Genomic DNA, 23873 nt, shown 5'->3' on the forward strand with positions numbered 1-23873 from the left:
AATTATGGACAACCCTGAACATCCTCCCAATGAGACTGTTATCGGAAAACAGAGTCTCTTCAGTCAAAGGCTTCTTCAGTTTGGATGCAAAACTGACCGCTACAGGAAATCTTTCCTGCCCACAGCCATCAGCATCTATAATAACTCCTTGATTTAATTGAGCTACATCAACATTTAATTTCCCTCTGGGATAAATAAAGTATTTTTGAATTTAATTGAATTGAATTGAATTGAATTTAGCTGTGGGCAATACATTCCATCTGTTTTTGACATGTTTGGAGTGTATCGTCTATTCCATCTGCCTTTATACAGGTTTTAAGTGCATTTGATAGTCTTGAAATGTGTATTATGTGTAGGCTGCTAGTTACCTTCGTTTCCTTTGGGATCATTAAAGGGATTCAAATCTACTATACTACATTAAGCTCACATTAAGATCACCTACATTATGATCACCTCACACAAATGAGTGCTGTTCTACATGCAGCTCAGAAGGTGGGGCGGAGGGAGTGAGAAAGACTGTTAATATTGTAAATATAAATAAATATTTTTTTTCTGGTTCAGTTCCTTCAGCATTATGAACTACATGTACACAGAAACTATATTGTTAGCTTAGTCATTGGTAATTTTACATGTTTTCTGGTGGGCATTGAATTAATTTGAAGCTGAATAAAACATAATAGTCAAGCTGGAACATCTCCTGGATAATGGTAAGTTCAGTGTGGCTACTCTTTATAGAATAGTTAGGCCCGTTAACAGGAACAGATGGATATGAAAAAGAAAACATTTTTGTCCAATAACACATAAAAACTAGATACAGCTTAATTTGATGGGGGGTGCATAATTGAAATGCATGGAGCAAGTGCTCCAGATTGATTACAGATTGTTATCTGTAATCAACTTACATTTTAGCGAGAGTTCATTGAAGTTTATAGAGCCACTGCTCCTGATTGATTACAGATAACCTAACTCATGTAAGCAAGAGTTCACACGGGATTCGAAGGTGCTATTTTAAGAGGCATGTTGAAACGTGGTCGCTGGCCTTCGGCCAAGGGATAGCCTAAAGAAGAAAAAAAACTTAAGAAACGGGCTTGGTTAGAGACAAGAGAGAGTATGAGGGGAAAACTGAAATCGCCACCGCGGGATTCGAACCTGCACTGCCGCAAGAGATTTGCATGCTAAGCAGTCACTCTAACCACTGTACCACCACTTTGTTGTGTTGAGAGGAACTAGTCCAAGTACCAACTGTAACGCACAAAACATTAGTCAGCAATGTATGTCGATGGAAAACACTTTTACACGAACAAATGCATGGAAATGGATTCAAAATAACAGCGAAGTGCATGTGTAGGAGTTGTATTCCTAAAATTAAAGCTTTGTGAAACGACAATGCAGTGAACTTTGGCAACATTGCCACACAGAGATCTGTGCAGAGTTTTCCACAAAGCAGATCTGTGCTGAACTATCTTGGTCTGGCTGCCTTGATCAGCGATTGGCCGCAACCACGTCAAATGCATTGGCTGTCGGAAAAGAAGGAAGGACATTATTATTTTTTTATTTTTTTTTATTTATTTTTTTTACTTTATTTAAATAAGGTAAACACAAACAAGAAAATACAAACAAGTAAGGCAATTACAACAATATAATTTGTAGATAACATAGTAGAGGCATAGTATTTCGAAAAGGGTTAAGGTATTGTTGATAAGAAAAACTAAATAAAGAAATAAAATTTACAGCAAGGGGATTCGTATATTAGGATTGACATACATTGGTGGGCAATTCAATCAAAAATTCCATCAGGACTTTGTATGATTCAATACATTTCAGAGATTTTAAATATAATTGAAATTCAGATAAAAATATGTTAAAGACTGGGGATGATCTTAGCGAAGGACATTATTATCATATTAGGAAAACGCACGTCTTGAACGCGCTTAGATGCGCAATGTGGCACTTTAGGCTTGCCATAACTGGGGAGTTTGCTACACTTGTTAAACCCGGAAAAGCACACCGAGGACCAATCACAGCCGCTTTTGTCTGCGCACTTCCGTTGGTGGTCTGCGTGCGTCTGTCGCGTAGTCAGGATTTTTTTGAGGTGCAGAGCCTCTGCGTGGGGGAGTGGTCAAGATTTTGACGCTCGCAGAGGCTATGCGTCCGAGCGTCAGAGGCTTTGCGTCTGAAGCATAAATCAGGCTTTATACATCCATGGCAAAGACTGTTAGCTGGAAATGTGAAAGCCAAATGTGGGCGGACGTCACTTCCGGGATGTAGGGAGACCGAATGACAGCTGGTTTGTGTTCATCAACAAGGGGAATTCAAAACAGCAGTAAAAAGGTACGTTTAACGATCGCGTAGATTGTATCAGTTTCTGAGCTGTTTTCTGAGCGCGTTGTCATCATCTGGAGATTATTGACAGTATACTCATATCATTGTCATCTGTAATCCACGTCCAGTTGCATCGAGCTGCTGCTGGGGGTCAGACTCTCTGGACACTGCTGCGACTCGACCCTCAATCAAAGGCAGTGCGTGTATTTCGTTTAGCAGTCGGTTAGCAGTGGGTTCGTTTACTTGATGCCAGACTGAAAAATGATGTTGTTACTGTCTGTATTCGGTTGGCTGTGCTTTTGATGACAAAGCCAAATTTCAATGAAACATCTGTCAATTTTAGAAGCCATGGGCCTTTCTCCCCTATGTACGATATAATAACACTAATATTACATATTTCTTCATTCACCAAGATTTAAAGATCCGATCGGCGCTGATTTTATAGAACAAGAAGCTGTTAGCTAATAGGTTAGCTACTTCTCTTCCTTCTGCCTGATGTTGCCAGGTGCATTTAGTTAATTTCCTTTTAGTGATGGGTTGTCACTATACCACGTTGCATAAAAAAGTTACAGTTTTGCATAAAATAAATAAAGATTTGCTAAAAATGTACATGAAGAATTTACATGAACATAGTACTTAAAGCAATACAATGTAACTTCTCAAAAAGCCCATTATGGAGCTCCCCCTACAGGCTTGGAGGTAATGTACGGTTACACTGTCAAGGATTCAAAGGATTCAAAGGTTTATTGTCATATGTGCAGTTAGAAACGTGTTTCCCAGAACAATGAAATTCTTTTCTTTGTTGCCCGCACTGGATGTCCAAATGTATAATAATAAAGATAAGAAAGAAAGATTTACTGTCGTAAATACAACGCCCTTTCGCTTTTGACGAACCGGCGAGGAGTCAGAAGGTGCAAGCTATGTCGACCGAGAAGGTAAGAGTAATCAAATGTACCTGGGAGCGTGAGAGGGGTCTATTTGTTTTTGCGGTAGGTGTGCCAGAAAGCAAGTCGAAGTACTTCCGCTCAGCTCCCGGGCCGGTCCAGCAAAGTTACATAGCGCAGTTATTCCAACTCAGACCCCCGAATGGCATAGGAGAAAGGCCAATGGTAACATTAAAACAATTTTTTTCAAGCTTTTATTTTAAGGTAGAAATGTTACATAGTATTGCTTTATCTCATTTCGAGACGTTAAGTGACGAGAGCAACCACCGATAAGCGAAGAGATGTGCGGCTTCATTACACTGCGGTCAAGTGAGCAGATGTTCGTTTTTTCATGGTAAAGTGAGCAGGCGTTCGTCTTTTCCTGATTTAAAGTGCGCCCGCATTACAGAATTTATGGCAAATGCAGGAAGTCCATGATACAGAGCGTGCAAATATTTTACTCGACTGTAAAATCCTTTTGATCCATAATTTCTGACAATTGAACTCAGGACAATCCTGACTGTTCACTTACTCAGTATCAAACATATTCACTGTATCATTTTGGAGAAATTCAGCCTCAAAGTTCATTATTTTGAAGTGAAAAAGGCATTATGCGCGATATTTATGCTACTGTAAAATCCCTTTGATCCATAATTTCTGACAAAGGCTGTACACTTGAACTCAGGACCATCCTTACTGTTTAGTAATTCAGCCTCAAAGTTCACATTTTTAGTTTGTAAAAGGAGATTTTTTTTTTTTTTTAAATATCGGTTTTGTTTATTTGTTCAAAATAAGAATGAAGCTGAACAAATCAAGAGGATTACACTCCAAACAGAGGGAAAACTAAACAACTCAGCTGAAAACTGAAAACATCATTACAAACCCTCCATGACTATAAACTGTAGATATAGTCTGAAATCATTGTTGACGTTGTTTATTCATTGTTCACAAATCACACAATTCCATTCACTACCCTTTGCCTGCTGAAATGTTTCCGAGTCCTTGTTGATGCACTCAACATGGAACCACCTGCAACAGGTGTCACACTGCCTTCATGGAAATCACTAAGTATATTATGTACTGTTCTACAACCTATCTTCATTTGATTATTCTCCAGATCAAAATGTTGTCATTGTTGAAATCTCAATCTAATGCACACTTTCTTTTTGGAATTGTTGATAGGAAAACATGCATATCCCTATGGCTGAGGAGTGAACCTCAGATTGTCCTAGCACAGATGATTGGCTGTCATTTCTAATCCTTTTAGGCTCTTGTTTGCCGTCATCCACTTTTAAACAAGGCATGCAAAATGTGCGGAGAAAACCTTTTAAACAACTTACCCAGTTTGTTAAGTCAGGCCCTTTAAGTGGTGGTTTGACTGCTGAGCACATGGCACAGCTGGTCTCTGTGTTAATCACAAACAGAAAATTGAAAATATTAGATTTACCACTACTGCCACCACTAACAATTGTTCTTATGATAAATAAAATAATGATTTACTTGTTTTAGCGTATAGAGAATAGGTTTACAAAGTGTTTTTTTTAGAAAAAATTCACTAAGCGAGTGAATCAGTCAAAGTTTCTGTCATGACTTTGAATTTCGCATTCTTCAGAAATAGAACAAAATTATTTGAGAAATATCAAAAGAATTAAACTGCAGTGACAGTGTTTGATATAGAATCAGTTCTTGCAAACCTGGCTGATGTAATGCGCATAATGCCTTTTTCACTTCAAAATAATTAAATTTGAGGTTGAATTTCTTCAAAATGATACAGTGAATGAGCTTGATACTGAATGAATGAACAGTCAGGATGGTCCTGAGTTCAAGTGTACACGCCTTTGTCAGAAATTATGGATGAAAGGAATTTTACAGTAGCGTAAATATCGCGCATAATGCCTTTTTCACTGCAAAATAATGAACTTTGAGGCTGAATTTCTCCAAAATGATACAGTGAATATGCTTGATACTGAGTGAGTGAACAGTCAAAATGTTCCTGAGTTCAAGTGTATCAACCTTTGTCAGAAATTATGGATCAAAAGGATTTTACAGTAGAATAAATATTGCAAATAATGCCTTTTTCATTTCAAATGAATGACCTTTGAGGCTGAATTTCTCCAAAATGATACAGTGAATGAGCTTGATACTGAGTGAGTGAACAGTCAGGATGATCCTGAGTTCAAGTGTACACACCTTTGTCAGAAATTATGGATGAAAGGGATTTTACAGTAGGATAAATATTGCAAATAATGCCTTTTTCACATCAAATGAATGACCTTTGAGGCTGAATTTCTCCAAAATGATACAGTGAATGAGCTTGATACTGAGTGAGTGAACAGTCAGGATGATCCTGAGTTCAAGTGTATGAACTTTTGTCAGAAATTATGGATCAAAAGGATTTTAGTTGAGTAAAATATTTGCACGCTCCGTATCATGGACTTCCTGCATTTGCCATAAGTTCTGTAATACGGGCGCACTTTAAATCAGGAAAAGACGAACGTCTGCTCACTTGACCGCAATTTCTTTACGCTGGTCCTAAAACAGAGCAACAAACAAATCTGTAACTTTGTAAGTCAGCATGTCCTAAAATGTAGTTATACTATTAAAAAACAAATCAAAGCTTGAACATAATGTCTGCATAAAGACAAATGAGCACTTACCGCTTACTTTCATGGTCAATTTACAGTTATCCACTGAGACTAAAGCTGGATTTACAGTTGACGCGTCGCTCACGGCGGTGGCGGCTCTTGACGTCAAAATGACGTTTCAGGCCTGGCGCTTGCCTTGAAAAGACGACGCAGCGCGTTGTCGTGCACCAGTCGATTTTTGTAACTTGGCTGCGCCGAGAACGAATTAAATTGAATTAAAAAAATAAAATTATCCAGATACTGCAGCAGTAAAATTGATGACAGTGTTCCTGCTCTTGACAGTGAACATGGTTTTCTTCTCGACTTTCGTAGTTGTAGAGTAGTGGTAACCTTCACGTTGCAGCGACACCTCTGTGACGGAGAAAATTGCAACTACTGGCGCATCGACATACATTGGTCCAAGAGACGTTCGATGAGACCTCTCTCAGACCGTCACCACGGTCTTTCTAGTGTTGTGTCGTTCGCGAACGATTCGTTCGAAGGAACGAATCATTTGAGTGAATGTACTGAATGGAATCACTTCCTCAGCTGATTCGTTCCTTTCTCGGTTCAGTAGTTGAGCTCAGCAGCGACCATGCAGGCCGGCAAGGGAACTGGTGTGTGGTCTGTGAATCACTGAATCACCCGCTGCCACCCAGAGACCTGTTGCTGAGGACGTGATTCACGTTTGCGCTGCCACTCACTCACATGGAGTCAAGCCATATAAACATAAACACACACCTCTCCCATGTTTAAACAGATTTAGTTTCTCGAAACAAACTTAAAATGTCATGTAAACAAGTACTATATAAAACAAGTAGCAATAGAAATAAATATGTGAGTGGCTGAAAAAATAGTGGTAGAACAAATATACAAATGTCAAAATTATGAATAGAATTAAAATATGAAAATTGCAGAAAAAAATATGAATGACAGCTTATTACACATTTCAGATTATGGCAACAAATATATGAATAAAAGACCACAATATGATTAGCAGAGCAAAAACTGAATGAAGTACAAAATAAAGCAACAACAAAACAACGTTAAGCTTTTACTCCAAAGGCTATTTGATAGTCCATCCATCCATAATCTGCCGCTTGTCCGGGGATCGAGTCGCAGGGGCAGCAGCTTGAGCAGAGAAACCCAGACGTCCCTGTCCCCGGCCACTTCCTCCAGCTCTTCTGGGGAACCCCGAGGCGTTCCCAGGCCAGCCGAGAAACATAGTCTCTCCAACGTGTCCTGGGTCTTCCCCGGGGCCTCCTCCCAGTGGGACGGGCCCGGAACACCTCACCAGGGAGGCGTCCAGGAGGCATCCTAACCAGATGCCCGAGCCACCTCATCTGACTCCTCTCGATGCGGAGGAGCAGCGGTTCTACTCCGAGCCCCTCCCGGATGACCAAACTTCTCACCCTATCTCTAAGGGAGAGCCCAGACACCCTGCGGAGGAAACTCATTTCGACCGCTTGTATTCGCGATCTCGTTCTTTCGGTCACTACCCACAGCTCGTGACCATAGGTGAGGGTAGGAACATAGATTGACCGGTAAATCGAGAGCTTCGCCTTCTGGCTCAGCTCCTTCTTCACCACGACAGGCTGGTGCAGAGTGTCACTCATTTTAAAATGTGGTAGGTCACAACAAGTCATATGAGTATGCGCCGCGCCAAAGTGTAATTCGATCTATTTGGGCTGCACTGGTCATTGAAGGGTCAACCCACTTAGAGACACAGACAAATGAGCGCGTGAGAGAAGGCGGAACTTTGATTCGGCACTCGGTCGTAAGCCTCGCCCATAGCCTTGTATGTCATGGCCACAGCTAATCTGATGGACAGGCGCTCCGCAGCTGAAATGGAGTCGTGTCTGTGACATGCAGATGGGACTGCAGATGGAAATTAGCTTCTAAACTACAATCTGGTGCAGGTCATCTCTTTACTTTGTAATTAATGTACTTTGCACATGGTCCCTGACTAAATAAAATAAAAAAATAAACTTGAAATCACGGCACCGATTTCAGGTGATCACGGCACCGTAGCTCCATTTCAGCTGCGGAGTGCCTGTAGTTGGTGTCCTGCCGAGAGATCACGGCACCGATCCTCCCGAGCAGGTCATCAAACTGGGTCCTGGTGAGCCTGAAATACCGCTGGAAGCGGCTGTCATCCAGAACTCCTGGAGAAGACGGTGAAATTATCCGAGCTGAATGCACCACCGGATGATGTCACAGACCCAGACACGACGGCGTGTGCGTTTCAGACGAATCTCGGACTGCCACAGCAGGTACAAGGACGCGATGGTACTTATATCAGCCATGGTTGATGAGAGAATGAAATGGATAGCCCCTTGAACTATTTGCTCGTTTTTTACTCGCGCGAATAAGGTGAGTAAATTCAATTTACACCCGCGGCAATACTCGCGCGAGTAAGGCGGTGCGAATACATTAAGACACGAAGACATGATTTTATCCGCCAACTTTCACAAATTCACAGCAATGATTGCCAATCATTGCAGTGCAGCAAGAAACTCCGGGCACAGTTCAAACATAGCGCGCTGCGGGCTGGCAGTGGCACAGCTCAGCTGGGGTCTAGGGGGTGTGCCCCGTGACGTTTTTTTTTTAGAAACCAACCAGAGGTGCCTTATTGTCACGTCGCGGATATTCATAAGGAAAACCGGAAAAGCCAGTCGTTTGCCACACAGGCCAATTCTAGCTCACACAAAACAGCTTGAAACAAGGAGACAAGGACGATATTTTTGACAGAAACGATGCACAATGCATTCAATCATAGTGGTGACCACAGTAATATGTATATTTGTAAATGAAATAACGATGGAAGTGGATCTTTAAATGGTAAAATAAGGTGAATAAAGTAAAAAATCAGGGACATCCTGGATCTGTTTCTTCGCCGTTCTTAATTTTTTTTTAATGTACTGTAAAAGTATCAGATTGGGACTCGGTATCGGCAGATACTCAAAATCAAATGACTCGGACTTGGGGGCAAAAAAACCTGATCGGGACATCCCTACCTAGGAGTGAGTGCGAGCATGTGTGGGGTTGTTTGTCTCGTTTGTCTCTATGTGGCCCCTCGATGGACTGGCGACCTGTCAAAGGTGTACTGTCTCGCCCAATGACAGCTGGGATAGGCTCCAGCCCCCCTGCGCCCCTAAAATTGGATTAAGCGGGTATATATAATGGATGGATGGATAGGCAAAATGTGTGAATTTAGGGGTGCATTATGGTCTGTTTTTTGTCAATAGAACTGAGGTCCGTTTTCACCCTCTAAGATGTAGGATACATTAATATACCCCAAGGGCTAATCCTTTGACCTCAGAGGGACTATTGCAGGGATGTCCGCATCCGGTCCTCGAGGGCCGCTGTCCTGCAGGTTTTAGATGTTTCCCTACTTCAACACACCTGCTTGCTCACTTGACTAGCTGGTGAGCTGTGCATTTTCATAGAAAATTAATATAACCATTCTGATACTTAGGGATGCACCGATACAAGTATCCATGTGCGTGTACTCATACACAGTATTCATTAATACTGTACAAAATACATTTTTTACCTTGTTTATATGTCCACTGCCACTCACCACTCTCTGCCATTCTTATGACACACTGACCTTTTTAAAAAACTAAATATTTTCATTTAAAAGAAAATAACTGATATGAGGATGCTGCACAATAATCCTTAAAGGTGGGGTATGAGATCTTGGAAAAACGGTTCCTGCAAGCTATATTTTTGAAAATACACAACCTTGCCTCTCCCTTCAGCCCACCCCTTGAAACCACGCCTTCAAAACACATGAACGAGTCACGAGTCTGTGAATGCGCAGGGAGGAGGGGTGAGGGGGGCTGACGGTTGATTGGATTAATTAAACAACTGAATACCACGAGAACAGAAACAAAGACTGATCTAATAAAGAAAACACAAAGAGCACTGAATAAAAATACCAATAACTAAGTCACAAAAACATAACCGAAAACCCAGATCTTGACACAACCATGCTTCTGACTAGCACAGCTGTGTAAAAAGTCTGCATTCAGTCTAGTGCAATTATAATGTAGAGTGTAGAGTTTCTGTGAAACACCCACACTTTGCTGGTGCACAGTTAAAACCTGTGCATGCATACATCCAATCCCCTCCACTGCTGCACAGAAGGCTGCTCAGTGGGGAGAGGCCATGGAGCCACCAGAGGAAAAGGAGGGCCGTTCCTTTGTGGAGGTGATCAGTGAAAAGTACAGCCCAGAGAACTTTCCGGTCCGCAGAGGGCCTGGGATGGGGGTGGTGGTGGTGCCCACTGCAGGTGTCCAAGGCTCCCCCATGAAAGGTGAGTTGAAGAGAAATTATGGCTGGCTGCATAACTATCACACAGGTCTGGACATGATATTGTTACCTGACCTCATCATAAGGTCTGCAGAATAAGGCCAAGTCTTGGTATAGTTAAACATTTTGTTGTTGGTAGAGAGTGACACTTGTTCGTCATTTCTAGTCTCACACATTATTTACTGTAAATGTTCTCCACATCCATATCTGCACCTTTAGATTTGCATACTGACAATTGTGTTTACTATTGTCACCCAATCAGAACATTTCTAAATTTTATGATGCTTTCTAGTGGTGGTCAAATTGGAACAGTAAATTAATGAAAAGCTGCACCTATTTTCTTTTACTCTATTTCCAAAAAAATTATACTACAGTGAATCTAACGTACTGGCAAATTCGTTGCATAAACACTTGATAGTTTAAATCAGTGTAAACTATGATGATAACACTGATCTTGAACCATGACATCATGTCGTCGAGGATTGTTTGCTTTTCACCCATTTCATGTTTGTAACATCAACACACAACCTATCCTCCTGTTTGAATAATACTTACACATCCCTCCTTCTTTCTTGTCTCTCTTTCCTCTTAGACCGTCTGAATCTGCCCAGTGTGCTGGTGTTGAATTGCTGTGGCATCAGCAGGGCAGGAGACCAGGCTGAGATTGCTGCATTCTGTGCTCATGTCATGGAGCTGGACCTGTCGCACAACAAGTTGCAGGACTGGCATGAGGTGCTGTCTGTAAATTTTCGCACCTGTTTACTCAGCAGTTTTCATGGTGACAAGACATGCCATAAAAAGACCACATGCAACAATTAACTGACTGCTAAGAATTTGTTCCATTAGGAAGCATTTACATTAAAAACACATAAGAGAAGCATATTGAATGATCAGGAATATACAATCTATAATTTATTAAGACTTAGTTCCAAACCTATGCACATTTCTTGCTGTTGAGTACCATTTGATCAATAGTGTCTTGCTTTTTCAAGAAATTGCTGAGCTTTATTCAAAAGGTAAACTTTACATCTATATAACCAGTAGACATGAAATTGAGTGACAGAACAGTTTGGACTCCATGGAATTTGCTGCCAGATCACCAGCATGCTTAGGTAAATGTGTAAAAATAAGAAAAGGAAAAAAAATCTATGCAGGTTGTCATTGTCTGGTTTGATGATAAGGTTCGATTTCAAACGACCAGGTAAAGTCTGTGGATACACTGTCGCCCACAAAGTTAAATACTCTATTTTGCTGTTTAAATTCAGCTGTTAAAATTTTTGCCTATAGTGGCCAAACAAACGAAAACGACAACAACACATCATTGTCCATTTTTCAGATCAGTAAAATTGTTTCTAACATCCCCAATCTGGAGTTCCTCAACCTGAGCTCTAACCCGCTGGCGGGAACGACTCTCGGGCCACAGTCTGCTGAAGCCTTTTCCCGGGTGCGGCGCCTCGTCCTCAACAACACTCAAATACCCTGGGACACCATACTGCAGCTGACTCGGCAGATTCCTGAGTAAGAAGAGTTACACTAGAGCAAAGCTATTGAGACATAACAAGTTGACATTAATACCTTTATAGATAAGATATGAATAAATATCTTCATAACATTGACAACTGCTCTCTAAAACACACCCCTACACAGTCCTTAGTAGGACGAAAATGGTAAGTTTTCTGCTGTCTGTGTTGTCCTGCAGGCTGGAGGAGTTGTTCCTGTGCCTTAATGAGTACAGTAGTGTGAGTGCCTCCAATATGACATGCCCCACTCTGCGCCTGCTTCACATCAATGACAATAGCCTCCATGACTGGGCCGAAGTCCGCAAGTTTGGCTCCCTTTTCCCCAGCCTGGACACTCTGGTCATGGCCAACAACAACTTGGCCTCCATTCAAGACAGCAAGGATATTCTGCAACGCCTATTCCCCAACCTACGCAGCATCAACCTGCACAACTCAGGTCAGTGTTGGCTTGTTCTGTGTGTGTGTGTTTGTTGGTTTTAAACATGGTAAACAGTTAAATTGGGTGTTTTGGTGTCCCTTGAGTCTTTCATTTCTGAAGGGATTGCGAACAAGCTTCTAGGTTTCAGCAGCTTCTTGTGAAAAGTTTGTTTAGAAATATATAGTCAGCATAGTAGCAGCTGGTAAGATTAATAGTAAAAATAACACTATTTGCTAAAAGCTTTGTGTTTTTTGCAAAGTATTACAACAGAGTCCTCTAGATGTTAGCTTTCATCACATGAATCGTTTCTATTTGGGGGAAGTCATTCACAAACCATCAAAGAGATGAAGTGTCACCAGTTGGTCCTGGGTATGCCCCGAGGCATCTTCCCAGTACGACATGTCCGAAACACCTCCCCAGGGAGGCATCTGGAATACATCCTGACCTATGCCTGAATCACTTCAACAAGTGTTTTTGATGCAAAGCAGCTTTTACTCTAATCTGAGCCCCTCCTAGATGACCAAGCCAAGCCACTTTTGGAGGAATACTCATTTGCGCTGCTTGTATGCGTGATCTCGTTCTTTTTCGTCACTACCTACAGCTCATGAACAAAGGTGAGGTTTGGAACATAGAAAGACTGGTAAATTGACAGATTCACTTTCTGACTCAGCTCTCTCTTCACCACAAAAGATCAGTACATCACTGCAGACTTCTCATCAATCTCCTGCTTCCCAAAGACATTCATTTGAATTTCAGGTCACAATGCAAAAAAGTTGGAAATAATAATAAGTCCTACAAAGCAGGTTTATTATAGTTTTGAAATTTTCATTAGTTTTTATTTTTATTTAGTCTTTCAGTTTGGTTTTGATTTCAGTTTAGTTTTAGTTTTATGAGTGCTTAAATAGTTTGTTGTATTTTTATTTTGAGGAATTGACTAGTTTTAGTTTTTCAGGTATTTTGAGGAAAGCCTTGATTAATAGAAGCTGAAAAAGGTAGGATGAAGGAATGCATGACATCAAAATATGGATTACAAAAAAAAAAACTTTATTTTTTAAAGGTCCATGACCCATTTACATTGCTTAAATCAAAAGCAAAACTCAAAAGAAACTTTGACACTCCTTGAAAAAATTAAAAGACAAAATTAAAATTCCATAAATTACAATTTTTGGGAAATAAGGCCACAGTGTTAAATGATGAGAGCAGAGGGGAGGAAGACAATCAGCTGGAGATGAAGCTGCAGGACTAACACTATTAATTAAAGATTAAACATCTCAATTAGTGCTGTTGTACACAGTGTACACAGTTCTTATTCTAACAAGAAAAGAGACATTTATTACCATATTATGGTGTGTAGAATATACAAGTCTTAGTAATAATAGTAGATGGGACAAAGTGACGACAAAGTGTTGCTATTTACATGTATTTATGGGGAAATGGTCTGAGCAGGCTTAAGGTTATGGAGTGAGAACACATTAATCTGACTTGGTTAGAGGTTGGGGTGGGCAGGTTCCTAAACAAACCCATTCCTAAACAAACATACACACACAGGCACAGGTACTATTGCCACCACATATCTTTAGTTAAAGGATAAGACCGGTTTTTTGACATTGGGCCCTTGATTTCACATTATAGCATGATGTTCTACTCACCCCTGCTTGTTGTTGAACATTTGGAGCTGTTCCGAAGATATTTGAGAGGCGTCTGGCTGCTCTCTTGAGATATTCGGCCATGAAACGGTTTCCTATGGGCAAGCTTATACAGGCACAAACTATGCTGTTTATAATTTATTAATTACTGTACATTAGCACTGATAACGTGGAGGTGCGTCGCTTACTTAAAAAAATCCGGGTTATTGTAATTTTGATTTTTTTGTCGTAAAGTGGGTGTTACTGACGTCCTCGTCGTGCTACTACCACAGACAGCCCACAGACCTGCTGCCTATTCATTCATTCGGCTAAAATTCAAAATTAGTAACCCGGATTTTTTTAAGTAAGCGACGCACCTCCACGTTATCAGTGCTAGTGTAGAGTAATTAATGAATTATAAACAGCATAGTTTGTGCCTGTATAAGCTTGCCCATAGGAAACCGTTTCATGGCCGAATATCTCATGAGAGCAGCCAGACGCCTCGCGAATATCTTCGGAACAGCTCCAAATGACCAACAACAAGCAGGGGTGAGTAGAACATCATGTTATAATGTGAAATCAAGGGCCCAATGTCAAAAAACCGGTCTTATCCTTTAAGTAACTTGTTGTTAATCTTGAGGAAAACACGTTGCTCAAGAGAAGTTGTAGCCCGATTTCTCAGACCAGATGATAGTAGCCCACACATAGAGAAAATGCGCTCCACAAAAGCTTGGGAGGCAGGGGCACTGACTAAATCTAAAGCCACTGGGGACAATTTTGGATAAATGGCTTCCCTCGCCTTCCAGAACTCCAGTGGGTTGTCACAGACAATTCCTTTCTGAATCTCATCCATGTACTTTGTCATCTCACTTGATGGAGTGTTCATGACATTATTGCCTGACCTGCTCCCTTCCAAGCGGGATGCAAGATAGGAGTATCTCTTGAGGGCACAGGGCACAGGTGAGGCAGTTTCAGTGTCCCTTTCATCTGTGGTTGGATTAGACTGTCCTGCTAGGGTCTGTACAAAGGTCTCTGCTGCAGTCTGCAAAGATTTCAATTCTGGTGAGTGCAGAACAAAAGAAACACTAGGGTCCACAAGGCAGGCTCCTGCTGCAGTGGCATCGAAGCTGCAACAGTCAGGGTTGAGAATGCTAGCAAACTGATCTCTCAGAGACCTCAGCAGCAACTGAGCAACAGGCTTCAAAACAACAGTGGTGGAAAGTAGGTGTGCCTCAAGGTTTAAAAGGCATGGCACAACATGAGACAAAGACTGACTGTCATTCTGGAGCTGGTCAGTGTGCACTGCAAAAGGCTCAAACAATTTGAGCAGATTTTCGAGCTTGGCCCAATCACTTGTGAGGAGAGTGTCCATATTCAAGTCCTCCAGCACCTGATTGAGTTCTCCTTTTGTCTCCAACAGTCGTTTTATCATGTGTAGGGTACTATTCCAGCGGGTGCTGCAGTCCCGTATGAGAGTTTTGCCACATCTTCTCACCATTTGCTCGTTTGCAACAGATGACTTACGTACAGCATGAACCAAACGTCTTGCCTTCAGTATGGTGGATTCAACACCCGGGTGCTTCATTGCATCTTTTAGTGCAAGCTTCAAGGTGTGGGCCAGACAGGGCATTCTTTGGAATTTGTTACACTCTTCATCATTCTCCAAAAGGTTCTCCAGTTCTAAGAGAAAATACACAATGCATGCCAGTTAAAATGCAGCCTACCTGTGTAATGGGACACAGTCATTTAGTGGTGGCAGGAGCTGTCAAAAATTATATTTATAACCACAGACCAGCGTTTCTCAAACTTTTTCAGACCAAGGACCACTTAACGTTGAAAAAAAAAACCTCACTCCCATTACATTACATTACGGTCATTTTGCAGACGCTTTTAACCAAAGCGACTTACAATAAGTGCTTTCAACATCGGTAGGCAAAAGAACTTCAGGTCACAAGAAATCATAAGTGCATTTCCTTCCAAAACCAAACAGCTAAGAGCATAACTAGTGCTAGAGTAGGTGCGATAAGTCAGGTACCTCAGCCTCTCACCAACTGCACACCAGTCACAGCGGGGTGGGGATGCAAACCCTGGTTCGGGTAGGGGAAGAAATAAAAGAGGTAAGAAAAGCAGGAATGGGATTCAAATCCTGGTTCGGGTAGGGGGTAATGAAAATGTAGAGGGTGCCAGTGGTGGAGAAACAATAAGTGCGTAAGGAACTAGGACAGAGCAGGTGATGTCCTAAGAGGGCGGATCAGGGTAGTGTTTCCTGAAGAGGTGGGTTTGCGGTGAAAGATGGGCAGCGACTCAGCTGTCCTGATATCAGTCGGGAGATCGTTCCACCTTTGGGGTGCCAGAACAGAGAAAAGCCGTGACCTTGTCGATCGTGCGCAGGGACCCCTGAGTGACGGGGCAGCCAGGCGCCTGGTGGCCGCAGAGTGAAGTGGTCGGGCGGGGGTGTAGGACTTGACCATAGCCTGGAGGTATGAAGGAGCTGTTCCTTCCACTGCCCTGTAGGCCAGCACCAGAGTCTTAAACTGGATGCAAGCAGCTACAGGGAGCCAGTGTAGAGAGCGGAGAAGGGGAGTGGTGTGGGAGAACTTGGGGAGGTTGAACACCAGACGAGCAGCAGCTTTCTGAACCAGCTCCAGAGGTCTGATGGCAGAAGCCGGGGCACCAGCAAGGAGGGAGTTGCAGTAGTCCAGGCGGGAGATGACAAGAGCCTGGATATCCCCAAATATCCCCAAAACACCGAGTGGTCGCTCGGGACACACTTTCAGCAGAGCCGTAAAAAAAGATAATTTGGCCAACTCAAAAGGCGCCATTTTGTTACCCAAAGTCAGACCACTGATCTCAAAAGATTAGTGGTCACACGGCTATACAATGTACTATGGGTAAGGCAATGGCATCATCTTTATTGTACGGCTCTGACTTTGAGAGGATACAGGTCGTTTAGGCCATTGGCGTTTAGGCTGCAGTCTTAGGCCCCCCTGCAGTCATTTAGGCCGACAGAGGAGTCGTTTAGGCCACAGGGAGCAGTCGTTTAGGCCAGGCTACCTGAGCAGCTGAAATCTTTATTATTGTACATTCGTTATTATAAGATATAAGTCAGCTCTACTGGTCTGTCTGGGTAGCCTACATATCTATGGTAAATTATTTAATAACCAACTTTAGTGTGGAAACGTTTTTTTTACTTAATAAATGGTGATTTATAAATTCATAAAATTGTGGAAATAATCATCCGCATTGCCACATTCATTGGACAATAATGCTGTAATTATTTAGAAGCCCGTTAGATTTGCGTGGCTTGTGAGAATTAAAACAGTGATTTATAAGATAAGCATGCATTGTCATCGAGCTACCTGAGCAGCTGAAATCTTTATTACATCACTTTGTACATTTGTTATTATAAGATATAAGTCAGCTCTGCTGGTCTGTCTGGGTAGCCTACATATCTATGGTAAATTATTTAATAACCAACTTTAGTGTGGAAACGTTTTTTTTATTTAATAAATGGTGATTTATAAATTCATAAAATTGTGGAAATAATCATCCGCATTGCCACATTCGTTGGACAATAATGCTGTAATTATTTAGAAGCCCGTTAGATTTGCGTGGTTTGTGAGAATTAAAATAGTGATTTATAAGATAAGCATGCATTGTCATCGAAAGGGTGACTGATCTGAAACACCACATTCGTTGGACAATAATTATTAATACCTAATAATTTGTTATTCAGAAGCCAGTTTGATTCGTGGTTTGTGAGAATATTTTTCAAAATAAACATGGCCAGTGAACATGTGTTCATGTATAGTCTAGCCATCCAAGCCATCGAAACCACTCTCACCTGACTAGAGGTAGGTGTTGGTATGCCGGGCGATTAGTGCTGGCGTAGACCAATTAAATGTGCCAGCTGTGAACGAGGCGAGGGTATGGAATGTTAACCCATCAAAGCCACTTCCAGCTCTGTATGCAGAGCGATTACTATCCGCGCAGATCAATGACACACATGCCAACCAGCCATCTGTACATTTTCGCGCGCTCTCTCTAAAAATAGATAAACCAGGGAAGCAATTGTACACGCCCCAGCTACTGCGGAAATTATGTGATCAGGATTCCAAAAATATTCTCAGATATTTTTGTGAATAAAATATGTAAAAAAAATAAAATAAAATAAAAAAAAATTGTGAATATTTTTGGAATCCTGATCAAATAATTTCCGCAGTAGCTGGGGCGTGTACAATTGCTTCCCCAAAAGGAGAATATGAAAACTCCACACCATGGTTTAACCCTAACCCAGGACGTTTTTGTTTTGAGGCAATTTTACTGACCACTTCACCCCACCTCTCTACAGTAGAAAATCTACAGAGTAAGATATAAGCAGTCCAAAAAAATGTTTACTGTTACTTTAAATTGCTACATATGGTAACAAATTGAAGCATAACTTTTTGTGTGCATTGTCAGGTCTTAACCGATGGGAAGACATTGAGAAGCTAAACTTCTTCCCCAAGTTGGAGGAGGTTCGATTGCTGGGCATTCCCTTATTGCAGACCTACACCAATGCAGAGCGCCGCAGCCTAATGATAGCACAGTGAGTCCCATCTGTAAAGTTAGTGAGAAATGACCTCCTCTATGATTATGGAAGATGACTGTAGGGAGCTAAATTAGATTATGAGATATGGATCTCGATCACAAATATTTACTGCTTAACTGTATAAGATGTAGATGCTTCCCCCCAGGCTTCCCTCTATATCGCTGCTAAACGGGAGCATTGTGACTGATAGTGAGCGAGAGGATGCAGAGAGGTTCTTCATCCGTTATAATTTAGACTGTCCTGAGGAGGAGCTTCCATACAGGTACACTACACTCCCTGTTTGTACAGTATTGTAGCTACAGTGGTGTAGTGTATGTGTTCCTTTCTTTTCTATTTTAATCTCTTGAACTGCTTTTAACTAACCTAAACATAAGTTTGCGTGTTCTGGCTGTATCTACATGTTGTAATTGCTTATTGGAAATTGCTCTTTAAAACATACTCAGTTGTTAATTCTTGTTTTTCCTTTTAAGTCACTTTGGATAAAAGCATCTCCTGAATGCATAAATGTAAATGTCTGTGTGTCTGTGTGCTGTTTAAAAAGACCACAGACTACTTGTTTTTCAAGCTCTTCTGTTTTTCATCCTTAGGTATCATTCCCTTGTAACTAAGTATGGGAAGCTGGAACCACTTGCTGAGATAGACCTTCGACCTCGTTGCCAGGCCCAGGTGGAGGTTCATTGTGAGGAGAAAGTAGAACAGGTTAGTTTGGAAGTTAATAAGTCTAGATTTAGACCGTTTCCAAATGCAGATTCACACAACAGGGCTTCAAGTGTTGTCATTGAACCCCCCTTTCTTTTGTTTTATTCTCCTGTCACGCTTCCTGTTACTTGGAGTATCACTAGTAAATCAATCAAATTATTGTGTCTGCCTCAGTGCATACATAAGTAGTGTTTCTCGAGAATATTGTTTTTTTTTAAGTGTACTTGTCCCGCTAAGATTTCCATAGATGCAAATTATTTTCATCCAAGCCTTGTTCAAACTTATGAAGAAGAAAATAATGTAGTTTGGGGGAAAAAGCTGTGTTAAAAAAAGACAATTACTAGAATAGTAGAATTACTTGAGGCATTGGGTTTTCATTTAAAAATGACAAATCCAATTGTAAAGAACTCAGCCAGCTTGAAGTTCTAGTGGACCACCCCAACCTGAGGTCCCCACGTCCCCACAGGAGACTGCAGAGACTTTGATGCCTTTGGGTCTCGTGAGATCTCAGTCTGCTCTTTTACTGGATACACAATCTTCTTCTGCCCATGGCAGAACCTTGGTAACCTTGGAATTTTTTTGTGTAATTCACTTTTTTATTGCTTTTCAACAGTACAACAAAAGGAACAGCATATACATGAACAATGACAAGAATAAAACAACATAACATGAAAAAACAAAACAAAAAACAACCTACACTCAAAATATTACTCGCTAAAAAATGCTTACATAAACTAAACTAATCCAAACATAAAGGTAATTACATACATCAACATACACAGGGTTAACATCTCCAGTATCTCACCTGGCTCCCTCACTCCCACAGTCACCATCCAACAACAAATTAGATTTTTGTCACAGTTAAGACACATCTCGCTATCCACATAAAGATTATTCAACATATCCCCATCAATCAACCATCTCGCACAACACTTATGAAGGTACCCGATAGTTTCATGAATATCTCCTCCTTATTGTTCAGTCTGAAAATCAATTGCTCTTAGCTTGCTATTTTGTTCATTTCTCCTAACCACTCATTAAATGGTATAATAGTTTTGGTTTTCCAGTGTCTTAGAACAACCCTGCACCCTGTAGTAAGGGCCAATCTACACCATAAAGTTTGCTGGAATGATAAGTCTATTCCCTCTGTTGTTATGCCCAAAATACATAGGGCGGGGCTCTGAGATAAATTTGTCCTGAATACTTTGTTGATGAATAATATTAAATTTTCCCATAGGTTTTGTGTCATTTCACATTCATACAACATGTGTAAAAGTGTTCCCTTACTCCTCTCACATCTCCAGCTCAACTCGGATTCACAGAGCTTTAGTCTTGCCATCTTACAAGGAGTCCAATAAAGCCTATGTATGATTTTATATGTAATTAAGCGGGTCTGTATTTGTCTAGATGTCTTATACCAGGATCCAGTTATTTCTTTCCACTTCTCCGTAGTTATCTCGCCCCATAGATCCTCATCCCATGCCCTCTTGAGACCCTCAAGTTTTGGTGAGTGGGATTGTCTCATAAGACTGTAATATCTAGATGCCCCACCCCTAGTCCCCTGGTTGCCCTGTACTAGTTTTTGTAACTCAGTTTGAGGTAACAAGGGGAGTTTTCGTTGTGCAGACATTATACAGCTTCTTAATTGCAAATAATTCCAAAAGTCTCGTTTTGGGATTCTGTATTTAGTTGCAAGTTGTGCAAAAGACATAAAATTGTCCCCCTCAAAAACATCTCCAATATAACTAATCCCTGCTTCAATCCAGGACTTCCCATAGAGAGTTTTTTTGCCCACTTTCAATAGTTTATGCCAAAGGGATGACCTTCTAGTAAAAAAAAGGGTTTAGTCTAATAAGACGATGTGATGCTTGCCAGGTTTCCGTTGCAAACCACAACAGTGGGTTTCTATGTGGAATTTCTCCCTCAGTTTGTGAAATAAAAGCCTGTAACGGGATTGGCTCAGTAAGTTCTTTTTCAATCAAGACCCAACCCGGAGCTTGGTCCTCTGCAGTATATATTTTGGCCATCTGATTAAGAGAAAAGGAATAGTGGTACCAGTCCACTCTTGGCAGGTTGAGGCCTCCGTCCTCCTTTCCAGCACATATTTTAATTCTATTTAAACAAGGTCTTTTACCTCCCCATAAAAAGGCATCTACTGCTGTATTGAATTTTTTAAGTAGTGTAGGAGGGAAGCTCATGGGTAGTAGGTGTATGATATAGTTTATCTGTGGAACAACCATCATTTTAAGAATGTTTATTTTTCCCAGCAGAGATGACCCTAATTTAGCCCAGTTTTGTAGGGTGCTCTCGATTTTCAAAAGTAGGGAGAGAATATTTTCTGTCATTATGTCTTTTAAACCTGGTGTAAGCTTTATCCCTAAATACATTAGACCTGAAGGAAGCCATTTAAACTGCCAATTATGTGATGAAAGGAGGTTCCCACCTGATGACCCCAATGACATGTTGGTCAGCATTGCTCACTGATCTATATAGGGAGTATAGGGAATTATTCACTGAGTCTGGTCTATTTTTTTTTTCTTTAGCACAAGTTTCTTGTGTTTACCTTGAATCTAATCCATTTTATAAATGAGGAGCCTAATCCGAACCTAAATAGTGTCCTAAACAAATATCCCCACTCCACTCTATCAAACGCCTTCTCAGCGTCGATAGAGAAAGCGACCACAGGTTCAGGGTTATTTCTTACTTGCCAAATTAAATGAAGTAATCTCCAAACATTATCTGCAGATGACCTTCCTTGAATAAAACCAACTTGGTCTGGATGAATAAGACTGGGCAGGTGCGCCTCTAGCCTTATAGCTAATATCTTGGCCAATATTTTTTAATCTACATTAATTAGAGACACCGGGCGAGCTTCCACATTGCTGTGCATTACCTTTTTTATGTATCAGAGTAATTACTGCCGATTGCATGCTTTCTGGCATTTTGCCCCTTTCAATCGCATCCCTAAATACTATCACTAACCTTGGTGCTATTAAGTCCACAAATTCCTTATAAAAATCTGTCGGTAGCCCATCATCCCCAGGGGACGTCCCAGAGCTAATTTTTTTTATAGCATGCTGAACCTCTTCTAATGTGACATCTCCCCCTATTTCTTTTTGTTTTTCCTCGGACAGGGTCGGCAGGTGCGCCTGTGACAAGAACTTATCTATATCCTCCTGGTCAATTGTACCCTGGGATGAATACAATTTTTGGTAAAATACCTTAAATGTTTCATTGATCTTCCCCCTGTCTGTCATTAAGGTCCCTTTTTCATTCTCCACAGAGGTTATTAAAGTGCGATTATACTGTTGTTTTACTCTCTGGGCCAGAAATCTCCCTGCCGCTTCACCTTGCTCGTAGTATTTTTGTCCACATTGAAACAATGCATACTCTGCCTTCTTCTGTAGAATACAGTTTAATTCAAGTTTCATTTTGTTTAACTGTGTAAACACCGCTGAATCTAATTGGGATGTATATATTTTTTCAAGATTTTAATTTCTTTCTCCAATTTACAGTAGTACAGTAATCGCATTGTATTTTGTTTTTTCGAATAAGAACTGTGTTGAATTAAGCGGCCCCTCAAGCAGGCTTTAAATGCATCCCATTCTAGACCTGGGTCGTAAGTTGATCCTTCATTAAATTCCCAATACTCAAGAATTTCCTTTCTAATAAAGTTACAGGATTTTTCAGTTTGAAGTAGAGAGGTGTTGAGTCTCCAACGGCTTCTTGGGTTTTCAGATAAAGACCCCAAACCTAACACCACTTCAACTGGAGCGTGGTCTGATAATACAATATTAGCAATTGAGGTAATGATAGTTGTACTCACTAATTATTTGGATATTAGGAAATAGTCTATCCGCGAATATGAAGAATGTGGGTTTGAGTAGAAGGTGTACTCCCTATCTTGGGGGTGCAGAGTCCTCCAAATGTCAACTAGACCCAGCTCCTTTTTCTAAAACATCAATAGCTACTTGGGATTTATGTACTAATCTTGTATTGGCAACCTTTGACTTATCTAGGGCCGGGTCTCTTACTGATTAAAATCTCCCCTAATAATAACGTATGTATTCCCAATTTGTTTCACAACATTGCAAATGTCAACAAAAAAATCTGGAGAATCTATATTTGGTACATAGACATTAATAAGAGAGCATCTGTTGCCACATAGGTCTACACTGATAGCAACCCACCTGCCTTCCCTGTCCAAGAGTTGTTTGTGAATAGTGATGTTTAAATTTTTACGAATTAGTATACAGATGGCTTGATGAATAGGCACTATAAAATATTTTACCAACCCAATCCCTTTGTACCTTAGTTGATTCCTCGTTATTTAAATGAGTCTCCTGCAAAAGGCAGATGTTTACTTTTTTTAAATTTAGTTATAGAAGAAGTTTCTTCCTTTTAATAGCAAGATTTGCCCCTTTAATATTCCATGATATGAACTTAAGCATATCTTCCATATTAATATAACCCTTCCGCTATTTTACGCTCAAGCATCCTGCCAATCTCTGAGATACATGCCAGTGAAAGTGGTATCATGTGAGAAATGACCTGAATTTGATGTCTCCCTGTGTTAAATAGGTGCACATACGAAACACACACATAAAAAAAAAAGAGAAAAAGAAAAGAAAAAGACACACACAGACTGGAACACATATGAGAAACTTGAGAAAAACAGAACGGTTCTCCATAACCCTCTGAACCAAAACAGAATCCGTGGAACTCGAAGTACTGACCCGCCAAATACCGCCCCCTCCACACGCATCAAATACACACGCTTATTATCTTATAGGGTACAGAACTTAACTAAGCGTGTATTTTTTACAAGCAACCA

At 40.9% G+C, this 23873-nt stretch overlaps 1 protein-coding gene across 3 annotated transcripts in view; it reads left to right on the forward strand.

Annotated features, from left to right (window-relative positions):
- The first annotated feature begins 2046 nt into the window (after positions 1 to 2046).
- tbcela (tubulin folding cofactor E-like a) overlaps positions 2047 to 23873 on the forward strand; it is a 30441-nt gene continuing 8614 nt past the window's right edge. The window contains exons 1-8 of one of the 3 annotated variants that reach the window (XM_075474053.1): positions 2047 to 2331; positions 10022 to 10190; positions 10779 to 10918; positions 11523 to 11704; positions 11886 to 12142; positions 18211 to 18337; positions 18486 to 18602; positions 18928 to 19039. In XM_075474053.1, coding sequence (XP_075330168.1) covers positions 2278 to 2331; positions 10022 to 10190; positions 10779 to 10918; positions 11523 to 11704; positions 11886 to 12142; positions 18211 to 18337; positions 18486 to 18602; positions 18928 to 19039 — 1158 coding nt within the window. In that variant the 5' untranslated portion in view covers positions 2047 to 2277. Of the gene's footprint in view, positions 2332 to 9971; positions 10191 to 10778; positions 10919 to 11522; positions 11705 to 11885; positions 12143 to 18210; positions 18338 to 18485; positions 18603 to 18927; positions 19040 to 23873 lie in introns of all 3 variants that reach the window. The other 2 variants (XM_075474052.1, XM_075474055.1) reach the window with 2 other exon arrangements.

This window comes from Odontesthes bonariensis, chromosome 9 (genome assembly GCF_027942865.1).
Source record: "Odontesthes bonariensis isolate fOdoBon6 chromosome 9, fOdoBon6.hap1, whole genome shotgun sequence".
Lineage (NCBI taxonomy): Eukaryota > Metazoa > Chordata > Actinopteri > Atheriniformes > Atherinopsidae > Odontesthes > Odontesthes bonariensis.